The sequence below is a fragment of the Microcebus murinus genome, chromosome 18 (assembly GCF_040939455.1).
Source record: "Microcebus murinus isolate Inina chromosome 18, M.murinus_Inina_mat1.0, whole genome shotgun sequence".
Taxonomy (NCBI): Eukaryota; Metazoa; Chordata; class Mammalia; order Primates; family Cheirogaleidae; genus Microcebus; species Microcebus murinus.
Window position 1 is genome coordinate 42,896,759 of NC_134121.1, and position 20,156 is coordinate 42,916,914.

At 40.2% G+C, this 20,156-nt stretch overlaps 1 protein-coding gene across 1 annotated transcript; it reads right to left on the reverse strand.

The window, feature by feature from the left end:
• Nucleotides 1-5,688: 5,688 nt before the first annotated feature.
• On the reverse strand, nucleotides 5,689-5,985 carry KRTAP3-1 (keratin associated protein 3-1). Its single transcript, XM_012765807.2, has one exon. The coding sequence runs from the start codon at nucleotides 5,983-5,985 to the stop codon at nucleotides 5,689-5,691; it is 297 nt and encodes a 98-aa protein (XP_012621261.1).
• Nucleotides 5,986-20,156: the final 14,171 nt, after the last annotated feature.

Sequence of the window (20,156 nt, forward strand, 5' to 3'; positions counted from 1 at the left end):
AGATGGTGTTGGTGTAGTTCTCCATTTGATCCTATGTAAACACATCCATATCTACCCTGGATTTCCCCTTTTCTACCAACCAGAATTTCTTCTTACAAGTGATCACTGCTGAGTGTGAAGAATAAAGAGTGATTTCCCTAAGAACTAAGAAATGATCCTTCTCAAATTGTGTGCCCTTGAAATATTTGGGAAGTCAAAACTAGTGGGACTTTTTTTTCCCTACCATATTCACCTTTGCATGGGTTTGATGGAATAAATAAATATTGAAGTTATACAACATAATCATGTTGAAGAAGTGCAGAGCCTGCTAGATGATTCTCTATGCGATTAACTACATTATTTAGATGTGTATTTATATAGAAATATAAATAAGCTCTTAATCTTACAAATGACTGGTTGTTTTAACTGCAAGTTGTGACAAATTAAAACACAGGTTCATGAGACAATATATGGGCTGAAAAATGAGCTTGCATCTCTTTGCAAGACAGCATGAAAAATTTTTTCTTTTCAGAAAACCCAAACTGCTGACTTGCCTATTCTATTTTTCAAAACCATTCACAAAGCTGATAATTGCCTCTTGTCAAACAGATACTTTTTCAAAATTCCTCCCACTTTAATTCAGTTGTATTGTTGACATGTCATGGCTAAAGCTAGTATGTGACTATAGTGAAGAATACTCATCAGCAAATCTATTCATTGTAAGTCACATATTTATTGAATCTCTAGTATATGCTGAAGAGTGTGGTAGAAGCACAGAAAAATAGAAGACATCATCCCTGTCCTCTGGGAGTATATGGTCCGATAGGAGAGGCTATAAATACTTTTGCATTTGATTTAAACGACATATAATGAATACTTGGTAATATAAGGTGTTTCAGAGGTTGGTTTGAATCCTGATTATAACTTACAAGTTGTAAGACATAGATCAAGTCATTTAACCTCTTTGAGCTTTAGTTTTCTCAACTACAAATTTGGAGAAAGTACTAACTACCAATTATAGTCCCATTGCAAGAGTTAAATAAATATTAAATGAAAATTACTTATGTAAATCATTCAGCCTTTGTGTGGTATAATATAGTTATTTAATAAGTGGCAGGTTCTACGATGGGCACTATAAGGATTCCCATAAAAGAAAATGCTGTGATAGAGGGCTGAATGATTGAAACCTTCGTGGAAGGTTTGGATTAAGTCATTTTCCATCAGGAATGCTTAGAAGACAAGAATGTGTATTTCAGGCAAGAAAAACAAAGGTGTCTTCTATGACGCTGTCCTGCTCCCACTCTCAGACCTGTCCCTAGTAGAGCTGGCCACTTGCCCGTCTGTTGAACCCTATATCCACCCGTAATGCGTAATGCTTTGCTGCATTTCTCTGTGCACGTGTTGGTTCTCTTTACTCAATTGCAGTCTCCTGTATGGCAGGAACATTGCTTCACTCATCTTGGTATCTCCAGCACCTAGCATAGTGCTTGGATTATGGGTGGAATCTGGAAACACATAGAATATTTAAGGAAGAAAGTTTGGAAAATAATGATAACCAGCACTTACTGGATAATTTTTGTGTCAAGTTCACTCAGGAAAACAAACAAGATAAGCTTCATGCAAGGTATTTCAATAGAGAGAATCTTAATACAGGTAATTTGTTGAACAGTTATGGGAGGACTGAAATAGCAATAAAGGGAAACCGAAGCAACATAGGAAGCAACTACCAGCTTGAGGTCTGGAGAATGAAGAGAAGGAGTTGGGGTTATTTGAACTAGAAACTTGGAAGAGTGATCCTGTGGAACAGGGCTCACTGAGACTCGTGGATACTGCCCAGCTGGTGCTCTTATTTCAAAAGCTCAGAGAGGCCCTTGGAGCCCTGTGGGGAGGGATCACCACTCTGTGGAGGCTGGTGCTTGTGGGGGGTGCAATGATGCTGAATTTTCAGATTGCTAAAAGAAGCTGGAGACTAGAACCTTCTGTTACTGCCACATAAAGTTCTATTTCTGGGGTAACAAGACCCTTCTTCATTCCTCAGGACTTAGTTTTTTTCTAGCACCCTCTATTGGTAGAACCTCGTAGAAAACCAGCCCAAAGAACCACGCATGTAGAGTCCTCATCCCAGCGTCACAAAGCAGAGTATAAAAAGGTGGACTTGGAGGTTGACAATCAGCACACATCATTCTAAGGGCTGTGCATGTTTTAATTAATTGAGTCTTCATGGCAATTTTAGGAGGGACATACTGTTTTTAATCTTATTTAGCAGTTGGCCACGTAACTAATAAGTGGTAGAGGAAGGATTTAAAGCAAGGCAGTCTTTCAGAGACGACTGTCTTGGCCATTATATAGGAGGCATTGTTATGACTTGAGTGTGAGCTACATGTTTCCCCAAGATTGATAGCAAGTAAGATTTGGTGAGAAAGACTGAACCAAGTCATTGAGGGTCTTGAGAACTACACTGATGAGTTTAGCCTTAATTCAGTAAAAGCAAAACTCTCTAGTGCTAGTGTTTTGAACAACTCAACCAATATTTTTAAAGGGCCAGAGGCTTGGTGTGACACAGGTATAGTTTGGGTGGAGGGAGGGACACAGCATATTTAACTGAAGGTCAACTAGGAGGCTGTGGCTGTGATCAGGGTCTAGATTAGATTAGAGTCAGTAAGGATGGGAAAAAGGCCTAGCTGTCGGGGACAGTTTGAAGAAAAACATGAAATACCTTGGTTTTCTATTATCAAGGATAAGTAATCATTAACTTCAATGGTATTTGTTTTATCTTAATTATTAAAGCTCATCCAGAAAATTAAAAATGTATTTGAGTTGCCAACCATTCTGCATTTCAATTCAAGGATAATGACTCAGCCAATATCTCTCCTGTGCTGACATTGCTAGTCAGTATTTAAAGACTGACTTAAAGACTTTGTTCTCACCTTAGGAATGTAAATATGTTTTCCTATACTCATTGTATATACTCATTTTGTCTTACACTATAATTGCCACAGAAAAATCTGGGTTGCTGTTTATAACCAAATATACAATTTAGAGGGATAATAGAGAATGTGTTGTCAAGTAGCATATATCTTCTCCTGAACAAATATAGATGTGTGTAGCCATGTTTCTTTTTGACATATTGCTGTCTGCAGAGGAGGAGGTGAGTGCTTTGGTGTAGTGGAAAGAGAAGGAATTGGGGTTCAGACAGTTTAGGGTTTCATTTCTGCTATCATTTATGATTTGTGTAACTTTTACAAGTCCCTTAATCTTTCTCAGCCTGTTTCCTCACCTATAAAATAGGGAGAATAATGGTAGCTACCTCTTAGTATTTTTGTTAGAAATAAATGAGATAATGCACATAAAGTGCCTATTAATATGTTCAGTAGATATTCACCAAATGCTACTTACTACTAATAAAAGCAGTAGAAGTAGTAAGGTGGAGTAAGGTTGGTTAGTGGCTTGGTGCACTTGTTACTTAGAATGCTTCTGGACAGCCTAGAACCATAAAATGTTAAACCTGAAAGTGACTTTAGAGATGACCTGGGGGACCAATCCATTTTACTAATTTAAGGCCTGAGACTTAGAGAACTTAAATGGCTTGCTTAGGGGCACAGAGGTAGCCCCGGGCAGAGCCAGGACTAAAACACACAGCTACCAGTTTCCAGATGGGGCTATTTAACTAGCCAAGGGCCCTTGAACATTAAAAGCCCATAGTGGTAGTAATGGAACACTTAGAGTTATTTTCAGTATTAAAAATAAACTCTAATTTTTTTATCCTTTAGTAGCATGTATGAAAACATGAAACTTATTTGTTTTTGACTAGAAAAGGGGTAGATTGGCATGGTAACAGGGTGACTAAGGAGATGAATTTGTGGTTATCATAAAAGGTTTGTTTTAAGAGGAATTGTATGTTTTCTTTCCTCTCAGAATTATGTGACTATTTTTGGCATATAGAGAATACCGCACTGTGGTCTGATATTTTAAGTATATTTCAATGACATGACGTTTTATGTCACTCAAACTAGTAAACTTGTAGGTATAGTCATTACTAATGTAAATCAATGTAAGCCTCTTTTGAGGGAGCAAAGAATACTCAATAAATGTATTTACCATCAAACTGGTATTAATTGATCAACATTTAAATGTACATATAGTAGTAATATTCATCAGGTGTCGGGCAGGTGGGGGGATGGGTATATGCACACCTATTGGGTGCGGTGCACACCATCTGGAGAATGGACACACTTGTAGCTGTGACTTGAGCAGGGCAAAGGCAATATACGTAACCTAATCATTTGTACCCCCATAAAATTCTGAAATAAAATAAATAAATAAATGGTAATATTCATTTAAACTTGATTTTTCTGGAAAATTGCATATATCAAGAAATGGACACAAATATTTTCTCCCATTCTGTAGGTTGCCTAAGAGCTAAAAATAGAAATACCATTCGATCCAGCAATAGCATTATTAGGCATCTACCCTAAAGAGCATAAGACATTCTATAATAAAGACATCTGCACCTGAATGTTTATGGCAGCACAATTCACTATTGCAAGGACATGGAAACAACCCAAGTGCCCGTCAATTCATGAGTGGATTATTAAAATTTGGTATATGTTTACAATGGAACATTACTTAATTCTAAGAAATGACAGTGAGCTAGCACCGCTTATATTATCCTGGATTGAGCTTCAGCCTATTATCCAAAGTGAGGTGACACAAGATCAGAAGAATGGGCTCCTCATGTACTCGCCATCAAATTGGTACTGACTGATTAACACTATGGTGCTCAAATGGTGGTGGTGTTCACCAGGGATTCAGGGGTTGGAGGGGTAGACCCACATCTGAAGGATGTGTGAGCATTGGGGAGGGCATACCTCGAACTCTTCATAGGGAGAGGCAAAGATATAAAATGCAACCAAAGTGTTTGTGCTCTCATATTTTCTTGAAATAAATAAAAAATGGACACAAATACTTCCTAAAATTGCTTTGCATTGGGAGCTTGGAATTTCACTGATGGCTATGACTAAGAGAGTCACATGACACCAGCACAATGCTCAGTTTGTTCAGCCAATTAAGGAAGAAAGAAAAACTGATGTTAGAATCAATGAAAACTAAAATTAAATCAAATATTTTTAAAATATTATATTAATCTTTAGACTCTAGCATAGTATTTGGCACAGTGGATGTCTTAAAAAAATCTATTGACTAAAAAGTTCCTAGTGTCTCAAAAAAATAAAAAATAAAAAGATCCTAAAAGTGATCAACCAAATATTTCACTTGGTTACCTATCATAAAGAACCAGTATCTAATTTTTCAGTGAATTCCACCATGAGAACTCTTCTTCTGCTGGGGTAAATCTTGGGTAGTATGATAACTTGCTGGTCAGGGTTAGATAGCCATTCCACTTTCACCAAGAAGCAAAATGGAAATAAATAATCATGAGGCCATATTTGCTAAGCCAGAATGAAGTTTATTAATAAATAGCCAAAACGGTTATTTCTCAAAGAGTAATGAAATAGCCTAAAAGACAGAAAGGAGGTCTCCAGCTGCACCTAAAGGAGCAAAGAATTAAGAAGTTGAGCAAATTCATGAACACACGGCCCCGGGGACTGGGTCAACTTCATCCTGGACGTGGGCAGTAGCGAGTGTCGAAGGCCAGGTGATGCGGGGCGAGTTGAGCAACCACATCGCCCACCTGCGGGGAGACTTGGCTGGTTAACAGCAGGGCTCACAGGGACCTTCACAGCCAGGCTGCACGTAGGTCGTCAGGTTGATGCCACACAGTCCGGGCGTTGGGTGGCAAGAGTTGAGCAGCCAGCACGATGGCACGTAGGCGTCAGGCTCGCAGCAGGGTGGGGGGCAGGTGTCACAGCAGGTGGGCTGGAGGAGGCTGATCTCATGCGGGCAGGTGCTGGGCAGGCAGACTCCGCACCTGCAGCACTTCTCAGAGGAGCAGATGGTGGTGGCAGGGGCGGTGGGGACGCTGCAGCAGCGGGGGACACAGCAAGCCATGGCCTCGGGAGTTGGGTTTGGGTTGGGTTGAGAGGAGAAGTGTCTTTGTGTCTCGATGCTTCTCTCCTCTGCCCCGGCTCTTATATACCCGTCTCCCTGGGCGTTGGCCTATTACCAAGATTTTTTTTCCCCATTTTTCAGTTTATAGCTATCTCCATAAAAACCATCTAATTACTTAAGTGTTTCTGACCTACGGCACACTGCTCACTTCATAAAAGGGATTTAGGTTGTTTTGTTGTCAAATTAGGACTCTTCACACTGCCCGTGTGTCACTGCACAGAGAGCTTCATTTCAGCCTTCAAAGGCACCGAGCCATTATCTGCCAATCATTACACATCATTAGTGATGCCTTGGTATGCCAGGTATCTGCGAGTTTCTGCAAGTCTTCCCCGCTTTGTTTACTTTTCAGATGAAGTGATAGGTAGGCTTTTTTGATTGCTGTTCTACCAGGGACTGAACATTGCTATGTGATCATTTAGGCCCCCTTGCCTGGCTGAAAAGTGATACAATTTTTAGATTTACTCTTTGTGGCTCCAAGAAGCTGCATTAAGACGAATGGATGGGATCTAGAGAGAAATAGATTTATTTTGGTTCTGTGTAAAGAAGCACTTTACACAGAACCAAAATCTATCAATGCAGCTCCATAATATGCTAAAATAAAAAAATAAATAAATAAAATTTAAAAAAATTAAAAAAAGAAGCACTGTATAACAGAGCTGTTAAAATCATTTGTTCTCCATCACCTTCAGACACACTTTGAACCATAACTTGGCAGGGACATGCAGATGGTAGTCAAGACCTGCATGGGCAAGAAGGCTGGATGCCTTTTAAAACTCCATGCAACCGTGTTAGGAATTAAGATTATTTATGACCCCAAAACCTAGTTGTATTGGGCCATTCAGAAGCTAAATGGTGCAGTATTTTCCAGAGTAAGTTCCATGAAGACCTGTTCCAAGGGGCTTGAAAGGGTTTTCTAATAAACAAGTTGGGGAAATATTGAGTTCTTCACTGGTAACGCTTTAAGAGATCTTATTAATAATATGCTAAGGTGCTCTGTGATTTTTCTTTTTTTTTAAATTTCAGAGTATTATAGGGGTACAAATGTTCAGGTTACATATATTGCCTTTCCCTTGCCTAAGTCAGACCTACAGGTGTGCCCATCCCCCAGACAGTGCACACCACACCCATTAGGTGTGAATATATCCATCCCCCTGCCACCTGCCCAATACTTGATGAATCTTACTACTGTATGTGCACATAAGTGTTGATCAATTACTACCAATATGATGGTGAGTACATGTGGTATTTTTTTTTCCATTCTTGTGATATTTCACTTAGCAGGATGAACTCCAGCTATATCTAGGATAATCAAGAGGTGCTATTTCATCATTGTTTTTCGTGGCTGAGTAGTACTTCATGGTATACATGTACCACATTTTATTAATCCACTCATGTATTGATGGGCACTTGAGTTGTTCCCACATCTTTGCAATTGTGAATTATGCTGCTATAAGCATTTGAGTGCAGATGTCTTTTTTCCCTTTGGATAGATGCCCAGTAATGGGATTATTGGCTCAAATGGACTTTTTAATACAAAAATATGGCATGTATTTTTCCCCAAACTCACTTGACCATAGACTCCTTTTTGTATGTTCACTTTCATAGATTAGCTTTATAGATTACTGTTCTATGGAACATACTTGGGGAAATTTAGCAGTGTCTTATAGGTTATGTTGTCTAGGAGAACAGAGACATTTCCAAGCTACATCTAAACCACTAAAATCTTAATAATAAGATTTTTAAAATAAGCAAAGGCATATAATTGAGTATGATGTTTTAGAATTACTTTAGAGTAGGAAAAATATTAAACTGGTAAAACCTTTAGAAAAAACTTACTTTGAAAGGCTTAAAAACATGTATATATTTTCTTGACTCATTTTTCAGATAAAATGGCTCAAGCTCTAAAGATAAGTAGAAAGTTGCATAACCTACAGAATCAGAAGCCAAATGAGATGCAAATCAGCAAGATGATGGATCAAAAAATGCTTAGCATGAGACGATGTTTATTTTAGCCATTTTCTTAATAGGTTGACTTTGTGGTTTGGAATCTCTGTACTAGAATTAGTTCAGTCAAACACTCACTGACTGAACAGCTATGGTAAGTTGGGCATCATGCAAAAGGAAGCAAATGGGCTTCTGCCTTTAAGAGGGTCAAAGAGAATAAAAGACACAGAAATAAACTGGCAAATGAAACACAGGATTGTATACACAGTTCCAGGTTATAATGTGGAAGTTTAGAGATAGGAGCCACTGACTTTACCTGGAAGATTTAGGAAGCCCTTCACAAAAAAGTAACATTTGTTTGGGTCTTGGGGGGCAAATATGAGCTTTGCAGGTAGAAAGGAAAAGGAAAGGGATTTAAGCAAGTAAAATAGTTTGAGAAGCAAAATGCCGTGATGTGCTCACGGGATGGTAAAAAGTGTGACTGGCTAAAGCATAGATTCTCAATCTGGACGTAGGGAGACTTCCCAGGGGAACAATGAGAAATGGCATTGGAAAGGTGGGTTAGTGCCATAGTAGGAAGAAATGGTACTGTGCTTAGTATCCTACACTTAGGGTTTTGAACTTTATCTTATAGGCAATGGACATTAACCAAGGTTGTTAAGTAGATATGTGACATGACTGGATTTGTATTTTGGAAAGACACTATAGTTTTTGAGTAGAGGCTCATCCAAGTCACCATTGTCACTTGCTAAGTATTAGGTATTGTGCCGAATGCTTTACGTGCACTACCTCATACAATTCTCACAACAACCTTATGATGTATGTAATGCTATTATCCTTGCCATTTTACAGATGGGAAAGCTGAGGCACAGGGAGGATAACTAGTGAGTGAGTAGCTGGCATTCAAAGCCAAGCAGTGTGGCTCCAGATTTCATGCTCCAAACCACTGTGCCAGGTTCTCTTTTGTTCTGACTCGAGTGAGGAAGACCCTCTAGTTCAGTTGAGTGTGAGATTGGTAGGAAGGATGAAACCAGGTCATTGACAGTCTTGAGGCCATAGGGAGTTGATTTTAAGACCTAGTTTCTTGAGCAAAATACTATGCTGTATACATTTGAAAACATGGACAATGGTTGACAAGGTATTTGGATGTTCTGGGGCAATGCGAAGGAAGGTATTATTTCTGTCTTGGAGGGTATCAGAGTTTGGTGGGAAAGGAGAAGAGGGATTTATCTGGGATTTCCCCTCATGTCATTCAGTTTTTGGGGACTACTGTCTGAATGGTATATCATTTTCCATAATACAACTAATATTCTTGTTTCTAAGATAACTGGAACACTAATACTCCATTAATATGTGGCATTTATTGAATGTGTACCATGTGCCAGGCATAGTGCTAAGTATTTTATGTGCATCTTCTTCTTGTCTTATAACCCTGTAAGATCAGGATGATTACTATACCCATTTCCCAGATGATAAGACTGAGAGTAAGGATATTAAGCAATGATTCAAATGTTACACAGATAGTGAATGATGGCTCATCTAACAGCAGTAGTTCACACAAATAACATCAATATCTTTGTGGAATTGATTTATATATAATTGTAGATGATGTTAATTCACTTTTTTCATTTATTAGTTCATTCAACAAATGCCCATCATCATACTAGGTGCTAAACATATAGCAATAGACAGGTCGGGTAAGATCCTTGATGTCAAGGTGTTTATTCTAGCGGAGGAAATAGACAATGAGAAAGTAAACAAATGAACAAATAAGAACTTCAGACAGTGCCAAGTGCCAAGGAGTGTGCCTACTTTGGTTAGAGGACGTCTTTGCCAGGATGGCTGGAGTATAACGAAGAGGAGTGTGATAGGAGATGAGGTCAAAGAAGTAGGCAGGTGGCAGGCCATGTGGAATTTTCCAGGTTGTTCCACAGAGTTTGGATTTTGTGCTCAGGGCATTCAGGACCCACTGGATGACTTAAATCAGAGAGTGATAAGATGTGATTTATGCTTTAAGGAAAATGAACTGCAGCAGAGCCAAAGTGGAAACAGGCAGGACTAGTAAGTGGTCCAGGTGAGAGGCTGGACAGTTGATGCTAGCAATTGATGAATGGGGAAGAGATGATAGAGTTTGGAAGACATTTTTGGGAGATCATGCTGATTGAGAGGATGTGTGGAGAGACAGGCCAAGGATCATGTCTAGGTGTCAGATTTACTCAGAGGTGAAGGTGAGAGGATATCTGAGCAGAAAAGCTATGGTCTGGGGTGATAGGGAAGGATCTTACCCGACCTGTCTAAGCAGAGTTCTTAAGTCAGAGTTATGGTTTTGGGGAAAAGTCGGTAATTGGCAAAGGGCTGTCTGCAGTCAGTTCTGCCTGGCACAGCCCAATTTCCATGGAAGGCTTTGATAGACATGGTGGCACTTTCTTAATTACAAAGCTAAATGGTGCTGAGCAGTCTTTATAGTTTCTCAACCAGATTTTATTAGGCCTAAAATGTTGTAATTCCCTCACCTCCAAAGCTCAGAGACTAAATTTTCAGCTATGCTGATTAGGGAGTAAGTGAAAAGTCTGAACAAATGGTTCACTATATAACCTGAATTTTAACAAACAATAAGAGGCTAACAATTAGGGTCCAGCCAGGGGACATGAACCACAACCATTATTTGGATTGAATACATTTTATATTAAGAATTGTCAACTAAATTGTTAGCTAGATAACTGAAGGGGTTAACAGAGGACCCTAAGATACCACACACACACACACACACACACACACACACACACACACACACACACCTGCAGAAAGCCCTAGTTTTGAAGGGAAGAAGGAAGGAATTAAAATTTAGGAACCTAGAAAGGGGGCTGCCCTGTGGAGCTGAAATTCAGATGTTTTAGGAGAGGACTGGCTGGTGCTGGTAACCCTCAGGGGGGCACAAAAAAGCTGGTTCTTCGAGTGTTGAGAAAACTGCAAACTGAATTCAGTACTGCCGTGGTCGCGCTCTGCACCTGCTGCAGCGAAGCGGCGCTACTGGGGCGGTAACCCTGGCATCTGTGCGCATACAGGAAGCCCCAGGGAAGCAGGAGGAAGGAACAAGTCCCTTCCGCCTCGTCCAGTTTTGCCGTTTTCCTCTATCACCCCCTAGTGGCAAAGCCTAACAGAGCCTTGCAGAGCACCTGCGGGAGCATGCCAAAGCCCAGCACAGAAAGGAGGGCGTGGAGCGGAGAAAGAGTAGCTTAACAGCTGGCACAAAGACTAGGTTATTCTGAAGGCCATAGCTTCCAAAATAGCCGTCTTTAGATTTACTGACTCTCACCATGTCATTTTTATTTCCAGTTCCTTAATTTCACTGTTTCTTCATTAGTTTTGGAGTCACAGTTGGGTTCATATTTCAGCTTTTACTTATGGGCTGCGTGACTGTAAGCAAACTATTTAACCCACAAACCAAGATAACAATCTCTATTTCATGAGATTGATATAAGTATTCAATGAAATGAGGTTCAGGTGAAGTTTATTTAGCCCATGGTACAGCACATGGTACTGTGCTGGGAGAAAAGGGAGAAAAGAGAAGAAAAACAAGCAAGGAAAAAATAGGTGTAGTTTCTACAATTGGTCACAAGGCTATAGTTGGTATTTATCACACTCTCTTTCTGATATCCTTTTCATGTTTCCTTTGCCCTCAGCCAGGACCTCAACTGGTTGGAGTTCTTCACCTGGTGGGTTAAACCCTCATTCCTGAAGGATCTGAATCCACAGTTATCCTGCCTTTTTTTGTTTTAGTAGTTTTTCATTAACTTTTACCAAGTACCAAGATAATACCCTGGGTTCCAGATATAGTCTTTTTTTCCTCCCATTGCGTAGCAGCCGCCCAAATTTCCTTTTGGGATACAGGATCAATTACAAAATCTAGTAGAGTAATCTCCTTTTTCTATCTGTGGTTCAGTGACATGAGGAGCCCAAAAGAGCCAGATGGTGGTCTCAACTTCCAATCCATTGTTTCACCTCCAAGTGGAAACATTTTTTTTCCTTAGGAATAAAGACCTCTAAACCAGCAGCAGAGCTCAAAGCTGCTGGCATAAGAAGCAAGAAAAAAAAATCTGCCAGTCTACAACTATATTATGAGGTTTAATAGTGAGAGAAGTTACTCTCACTCCTACCTTTTAATTCTAGCTGTGGGAGACACAGTCTCATGTATAAGTCTTGGAGTCAAAGCATATTCTGCAGCCTGTAAAGAACCATATCCTTCAGTGTGTCATCTCCCAATTAGTGGCAAAACAGTCTTCAGGCGACCATTCAACCTCTTTGTATGACCAACTGCTTTTGGGCAAGGACGTATGCATGGTAACACCTGATAATTCCACAGGTATGGACTTACTGCTGCTTTTCTTTTGCTGTGCTGATCAGAATTGGTGGTGAAATACCATGATGGCAAATAAAACATTCCTTAAGCCCAGGCAGAGTGGTGCATGGAATGCATATCCATATCCAGAATGCCTCCTTTGGGTAACTCAAATCTCTGCCTGCTCCATAATGGAAAGGGTTGAATGTAATCAGTGTACCACCTGCTGTGTAGCTGAGTCCCCCCAGGAGATGGTGCCAAATCAGGAGCTCATTACTGAAGTCTGCTTTTGGCAGGTTAAATACTCGTTACTAGAGGTATCCAGGTCAATGCTGGGGAAGGGGAGGTTATGTTGTTGAGTCCATATACAGCCCCTATTGCTGCCACCATAGACACTTTGTACATGGGCCCATTGAGCAAGCAGTGATATGGCTGGGAAGAGGCTGAATGACATACCTAGGACATGCCACTTTGTCCACCTGATTATTGAGAGCCTCCTCTGTCATGGCTGCCTTATACTTCTTTGCCTCCAACATTCTAATCCTGATCTTCCCAAGTCTTTGTCTATCCAGCCAAAACATTAGCAAGTGCCTATGATTACTGTGGATATGTACTTCCAGCTTGTTTTAGTCCTGACATGGAGCAGCTAGCAAAGCAGCAAGGTGGTTTGCAGAGAGCCATCACCAGTATTGCAAAGCTGAGCACACAAACAAGAGTGCAGACTTGTGAGACCATAACTTACCTAGCACAGAGTAAGTTAGTCTAAAGCCCACAGCTTCCAAAATAGCCATCTCTAAATCCTACAAACGTACCCACACCTTCCTTTACTTCTAGTTCCTTAACTTAGTTCTCTCTTCATGAATTTTGGAGTCAGACAGAGTTTGGTTCAGATTTCAGTTTTTTTTTTTAAAGCTCATTAGCTGTGTGACTATAAGCAAGCTATTTAACCTCTTTAGACTTATTTTCCCCATCTACAAGCCAAGACAACAATATCTATTTCACAAGATTGATACAAGTGTTAAACAAAGTGAAATTCACATGCAGTATATTAGCATGTGGTACTAACAAGGTCACTGCTGGTTTGCTCTTTCCCTATCTTGTGTGTCTTCCCCATCATCTTCCTCCTTTTCTTTCCTGTCTCTTATCCCTTCTCTTTTTCATTGTGTCTTCTCTATGTCTTTTCTCCTCTGTTTTGTTCTTTTCTCCCCCTTTTCATTCTTTCTTCCATCCTTTTATACATCAATCCACCCTTATCACTTTTGTTATCCACCTACCTTCACATGATCAATGGTCCTCCACAAAATAAAGGCCCCCACTTTTACCCTGGAATTTGAATTTTATGTCTTTTTCCCATCACTGAACTATTCAGTGCACCTCAAGTCTACTTAGGTGTCATAGATAGGACGTTGCCATTTTGAGAGCTTTCCGCAGTCTGTTGCATAGTGTAATGATTAGGAATATTCCAGGTTTTAAGTTTTGAAAACGCTGACAGATTTTGGCTTGATCAAGTAGGGCTTATTCTTTTCACAGGTAGGAAGTTGCTAGTGTTCATTCAGATGCTCAACTACATCAGGATCAGTGTCTCTTTCATTCTCTTGGGATTTTGCTACTCTGGGAATTATATGTGTTTCAAGTAAGAAGAAGAGTTAGGGTGAAGAGGACATGAGAGCACCAGCAATGCATGTCACTTTTACCAAGAAAGGAAAGCTTTCTCAAAGTCCATTTTATTGTATAGATGTACCACAGTTTATCTGTTCACCTATTTGAAGCATCTTGGTTGCTCTCGATTTTTGGTAACTACAAATAAAGCTGCTCTAAACACTCATGTGCAGGCCTTTGTGTAGAATAAATTTTCAGCTAATTTGGGTAAATACCCAGGAACACGATTGTTGGATTGTACAGTAAGCCTCTATTTAGCTTTGTAAGAAAGTTCTAAACTGTCTTCCGAGGTGGCCGTACTCTTTTGTGTTCCCAGCAGCTATGAATAAGAGTTCCTGTTGCTCCATACATTCCTTGCCAGCATTTGATGTTGTCCTTGCTTTTGGATTGAGCCATTCTAATAGGTTGTAGGTTGGGCTCATTTTTACTCCTTTTTTTCTCTCCATTTGGAATGACCTCCCAGGACCTTTAAAGTCGCCTTCTTGTGAAACTCCCTGGTGTTGCCCCACTGCATAGCCCCTGCTGGTCCCAAAGTGAAGCGATCTCTTCCTGTTGGAAATCCTCTTTCTGTCCCTCTGTTGTCTTCTTTGCAGTGTACACAACCAAGATATTCCTTCCCATAGCAGTGACAACCCAAAGCCTCTGCACAATTTCTGGAAGTTCCTGAGGCATCACTTTCTTGTGGTCTCCCTGCTCTGTTTGGCTCCTCGGCTGTTTCCGTTTTCCCATGAATCAATTCTGATGCAAAACTCAGCTCCGTCTTAGGTTTTCAGAGGAGCGTTGACCCACCCTAAGAATTGTGTTCTCTTTTCTCCTCACTCCCTTATTGGAGTAAAACTACTTCTCTGTCTCATGTGTAATCACTTCACATCCATCTCTTATGCTTTTGGGGCTGCCCACACGCATGTCCCATGGGAATATATGTTGTGGTCAGTTGGCCTATCAAGGCATATTGGCACACAGAAATCTATACCCGTAAGAGGAATTCTACCAACTGCTAAGACAATACAACTCATCTCATTACATTTGATGTAACTATTTTCATAATATCTTTTTTTTTCTGTCTGAATAGTAAGACACTCAAGGATAAGAATTAACTATGCATTTTTCTGATCTCTGTTGTTCTGCTTTAGAAGTGGCAGTCAATACATTTTTATTGAATGAATGAATGAATTCACTCTATATGACTTCACTCTCTGTGAAAAAGAAACAAATGAACTTCTTTCAAGTAGACATTCTGGAATTATAAGCAGTTAAATCATGTGATGTACAAGTAGCAACAGACCATGGTTTGTTTTCCCAGTATATAACATTTATTAAGAAATGACAGAAGGTGTTGTATCACAGATATAAGTGAAGTAGCCAACAGGCAAAATCATTCTGCTCCAAAAACCAAGGGAGGGGTCAGATATTAAAATGTGGAAAATCTAGCCTACTTCTTGGTTTAGAAGCTGAATGTTGGCTGGAGAGCTTCTATTCTCTCTTTTGACATCTGAGGAATGCCACTTGGCTATATGTTGGTGCCTTTGATCTTGGGAAAAAATGTAGGTAAACAGAAGATAAAAATAGGCCATAAATCAGGGAAAAATTTAGACTGGACAGCTCTCATGGATAAATTCCAGAACATGTCAGTGATTTTTAATCTTGCAGAAATAGCAGAAATTGTTTATCCATAGTAACTTGATGATCAGCAAGTGAGTGTACAGCGTTTCTGCATCCCCAGTGAAGGCTCAAGGTATTCATTGTAGAATGGAATCAGATAGAACTGTGAGGCTTGTATACTTGGTAGTCCCCACAACAGAAAATGAAAGAGAATTCTAAGAACTTGGTCCAGTGGTCAAGAGAAGAATAGTTCAGAGATACTGTGTCCTGGGAAATTGAAAATCAGCCACCTGGCTTTTAACAGGTGGGCTCACAGCAGATGGGCCCATAGCAGGTGGGCTCACAGCAGCAGAGTGGGCGGCAGCAGGACTGTCCACAGTAGGATGGGCGGCAGCAGGCGGCCTGGGCATGGTGCAGCTGGCAGCAGGTTGGGGGTGTGCAGCTCACCACGCAGGAGGGGGGCAGGCAGGTGCCCTCCACGCGGCAGTCAGGGCGGCACCACCTGGTGCGGGAGCTCAGGGCTCCACAGCCAACCTCCTGGCCACAGCAGGTTGGCTGGGAGCAGGTGGTCTGGCAGCAGGTGGTCTGGCAGCAGGTTGGCTGGCAGCAGGTGGGCTGGCAGCAGGTTGGCTGGCAGCAGCTGGAGCCACAGGAGAAGCGGGGAAATCCGCAGAAGCTGGTGGAGCAGCAGGCCATGGTGTCAGGAGTTGGGCTGAGAGTTGGGTTGCTTGGAGGAGTTTCTGAGTTTTGGCAGTGGCTTCCACATCAGCCCTTTTATATACCTGAGCCAGCTGCTGTTTACAAAATTCTTAACATATTTTCCTTGTTTTTATTTCAATTTGTTGCTTAGTGGTCTTCCAATTGGCTTACACTGAAATACTTATGACACATTATGAGCAGCAATTTGGAAATTACTTTGTTTTATAGTTTCACTGGGACTCCTCATGCTAGTCCTTTGCTCTTTGGAATATGTTTGTGGTTTCCCATGTTCAAAGAGTCCTCCCATTTTAGCCCAAATAAACACCCTCATTTTTCATGATAATTATTCCACGTGATAATCTATCCAGAGCACTAAGGTTAAAGGTAATTGTGCTGTTATTTTTTACTATTATGTTTCCCTCCTGGAGGAATTCTATTGAATTTAGGGCATCGGGACATTCAGTGAACTGAAGAAGTACCTTTGGTCACACATAATTCAAAACTGCCGTCTCATTTACTCCAAGATTCTAGCAAATTACCATTATAGTTCCTTTAATTTCAATAAATTTAAAATGTGTAAATATTATTTATGTTCCAGGCCAAAAATCTTTTCTTGTGATCCAAATGATAGAGTAGACAGGAAGGTATCCAGCAGAGTGCTTAGCTTATGGTAGAATCTTAATAAATGTTTATTGAATCTGATTCAATGAATGCTGATTGACTGGGTGGAGTAAAGAGCATGATTCACGAATGTCAGCGCCAGTCATAAATGATTAAACAGAGCATTCAAGCTGTAGTACGTCTCATGAAGAAGCCTTGTGATTTGCTGTAAAAAGAGACTGGGAAATGTTGAATTATTTTTTTCTGGATTTAATAGTTGAATCAAGGATCAGAAAAAACACATTTGACTTACGACATTTTGAAGACTATACCACCTAGCATCTACTGTATTCTCTGAAATGCACAATCTTGTGTCTGATCCACCATTGCTACCCATTAAACGATAGAGGTAAGTGCTGGGAGCTTATAAATAACTTGGAAAATATGTTTCTTATGTGACCTATCTTTCTGCATTTTGTATATCATACTCAAATGCTTAATGAATAATTTAAAAATTGAATGGTAAAGCTATTTTTTGTTGTTGTTGTTCTAGGTTTGTGTTAACTTCTAAAAAGATCATCTTTCAAGTTGGGTTGCAAAGTGTAAAATATAATACAGTGGTTTTAGATTTCTAAAGCATCTATCTGACAAATGATCATGGTAGAACTCACTGGTTGCTTTTCACAGGTGTTTGTTCTACTCTCATTCAGACCAGAAATACACCTTATCCAGTAAGTGAAGGTGAATATTTGGAGTTGAAGCTTAGAGGACAATTTGGGATCAGTGGGAAGAATGTGATAGGCTAAGGTATGGGAATGAAGTCTAAATGTTCTTGGAAAATAGTATCTGGTGGACATTTTTAAATCTATTTAGTAGGTAATACAATTTCTTTAGATGTTGGGCTTGAATGAAGGAGAACATCCGGAATAGTAAAAGGAAGGAGACTAAAGATGGTATAAGCACCTCTTGGTAGGAATCTAGAGCTGTGGCCAACCTGAAAATTTTAGCTAAAAGTGGCTTTATTGATCTAGACCTAATCATAATACATTAGAGCATTTAAGTATTTGAATAATTATAAATATTATTTAATTCACAGAACATTTTGTTAACACACGGATCCAAGCATAATTTAATTTGTATTTAATCTTTCTGGTTTACTTTATGTGTATGTCTTAGAATTATCAGCAAAATGCAAACATACTCTTCTTGGATTCCAGCTGTAGGAGGACATGCTTAAAGGTAGAAGGAGGACATAACTCAGTTTATTTTGCACATTAAAACATTTTATTTGACATTAACAGGGGACATTAAGGAGAAAGCAGGTCTGAAGATGCATGGGGATCAAGAAATAGGGAGGGGAGCAGAGATGTCACTGAAATGAAGAACAATTCCATCATGGTCCCCTGCTCAAGCAGCCCAGGGTATCAGAACAGCCACCGGCGTCCTGACTACAGAGTTTCATTATCTCTGAGCGGCTTAGCAGCACCATGAAACTTGGCATCCAAGTAAAAATTGAACACTTCTTCAGAGATCAGTGTAGTTTTCTTGTGCTTCCTTTTTCATTCTTAAGTAATCAGTAACACGGCTTTTAACAGGTGGGCTCACAGCAGATGGGCCCATAGCAGGTGGGCTCACAGCAGCAGAGTGGGCGGCAGCAGGACTGTCCACAGTAGGATGGGCGGCAGCAGGCGGCCTGGGCATGGTGCAGCTGGCAGCAGGTTGGGGGTGTGCAGCTCACCACGCAGGAGGGGGGCAGGCAGGTGCCCTCCACGCGGCAGTCAGGGCGGCACCACCTGGTGCGGGAGCTCAGGGCTCCACAGCCAACCTCCTGGCCACAGCAGGTGGTCTGGCAGCAGGTTGGCTGGGAGCAGGTGGTCTGGCAGCAGGTTGGCTGGCAGCAGGTTGGCTGGGAGCAGGTGGTCTGGCAGCAGGTTGGCTGGCAGCAGCTGGAGCCACAGGAGAAGCGGGGAAATCCGCAGAAGCTGGTGGAGCAGCAGGCCATGGTGTCAGGAGGTGGGTTGAGAGTTGTACTGTTAAGAGAGGTTTCTGAGTTTGGACTGTACCTTCTGTATCTGTCCTTTTATATATTCCGTAGACCTGCATATTTACTTAATGTCTTTCTTTGATGTCAAATGCAAAGTCTGTCTCTGATTGGCTAACACCTGAGTTGTTTAGAAAATTAAAAATAGCATTTCAATAGCCTGATTCGGCCACTTGTCAATTAAGTCTCATCATGTTTCTTTTTTGCCCTCAGGAGGCAAATGAGGGCTCATCATGGAAGCCAATCACAGTAGTGCCTCTTTGTGCAAGTCACATGACAGCCTACACTTGAGCAAAGTGTTGCCCTGGCTCACTTTGTCATACTTGTCCTTTAATAACCTATGCAGAGTTTGCCTAAACTGATTTTCTTCCTAAGTGGTCACTCAATCATGATCATAATTTTATAAACAATTTGTCCATACTTGGAAAGACTCATGTTAGTGTCATCAAAACATAAGCTATAACCTGATTTATCAACTTCCAGACCAAGTATGCCTTTCTGTGATTAGTGTGTGTACGTTATATACAATCCTTAGAGTTTTAACCAATATTCTTGCCTTCAGTCATCAATGTATGTATTACAAAATAAAACCTTTAATTAAACTTTTGCTTGTAGATTGTTTTTTGACTCGATTAAATTAAAAATACATGCTAATAATGAATATGCTTGTAACAGGTCAAATAGCACAGAGATATACAAAGAAAAATTAATATCTTTCTCCCTTCACAAACATACATGCAAAACTAGCACTCCAGACATGATCAATATTAACAGTTTGGTGCATTTTCTTTGACACCTCTATCTCTGTTTTTGCAAATATAAACTAGCCTATTTCAGTAAAATTTGGGTCCCCTACACATATTTATAATTAAAAAATTTTTAATTGTGGTGAAATATAACAACATAAAATCTATGTTAGCCATTTACACCATTTATGTTAACCATCTTAGCAATTTTTAAATGGTCTTGTCACCCTTAAAAATCATTTGACCATATTCACATATAGAAGAATGAAATTAGACTCTTATCTCACACTATGTATAAAAATCAACACAAACTAGATTAAAGACTGAACCATAAGACCCAAAATGATAAAACTGCTAGAAGAAAACACAGAGGGAAAGCACCATGACATTTATCTGCGCAATGAATTTTTGGACATGAATTCAAAAGCACTGGCAAAAAAAGCAAAAGTAGACAAATGGGATTACAAGAAACTAAGAAGCT

Excerpts from the sequence above, each read along its gene's own strand:
- KRTAP3-1 (XM_012765807.2), bottom strand. The coding sequence starts at position 5,985 with ATGGCTTGCTGTGTCCCCCGCTGCTGCAGCGTCCCCACCGCCCCTGCC.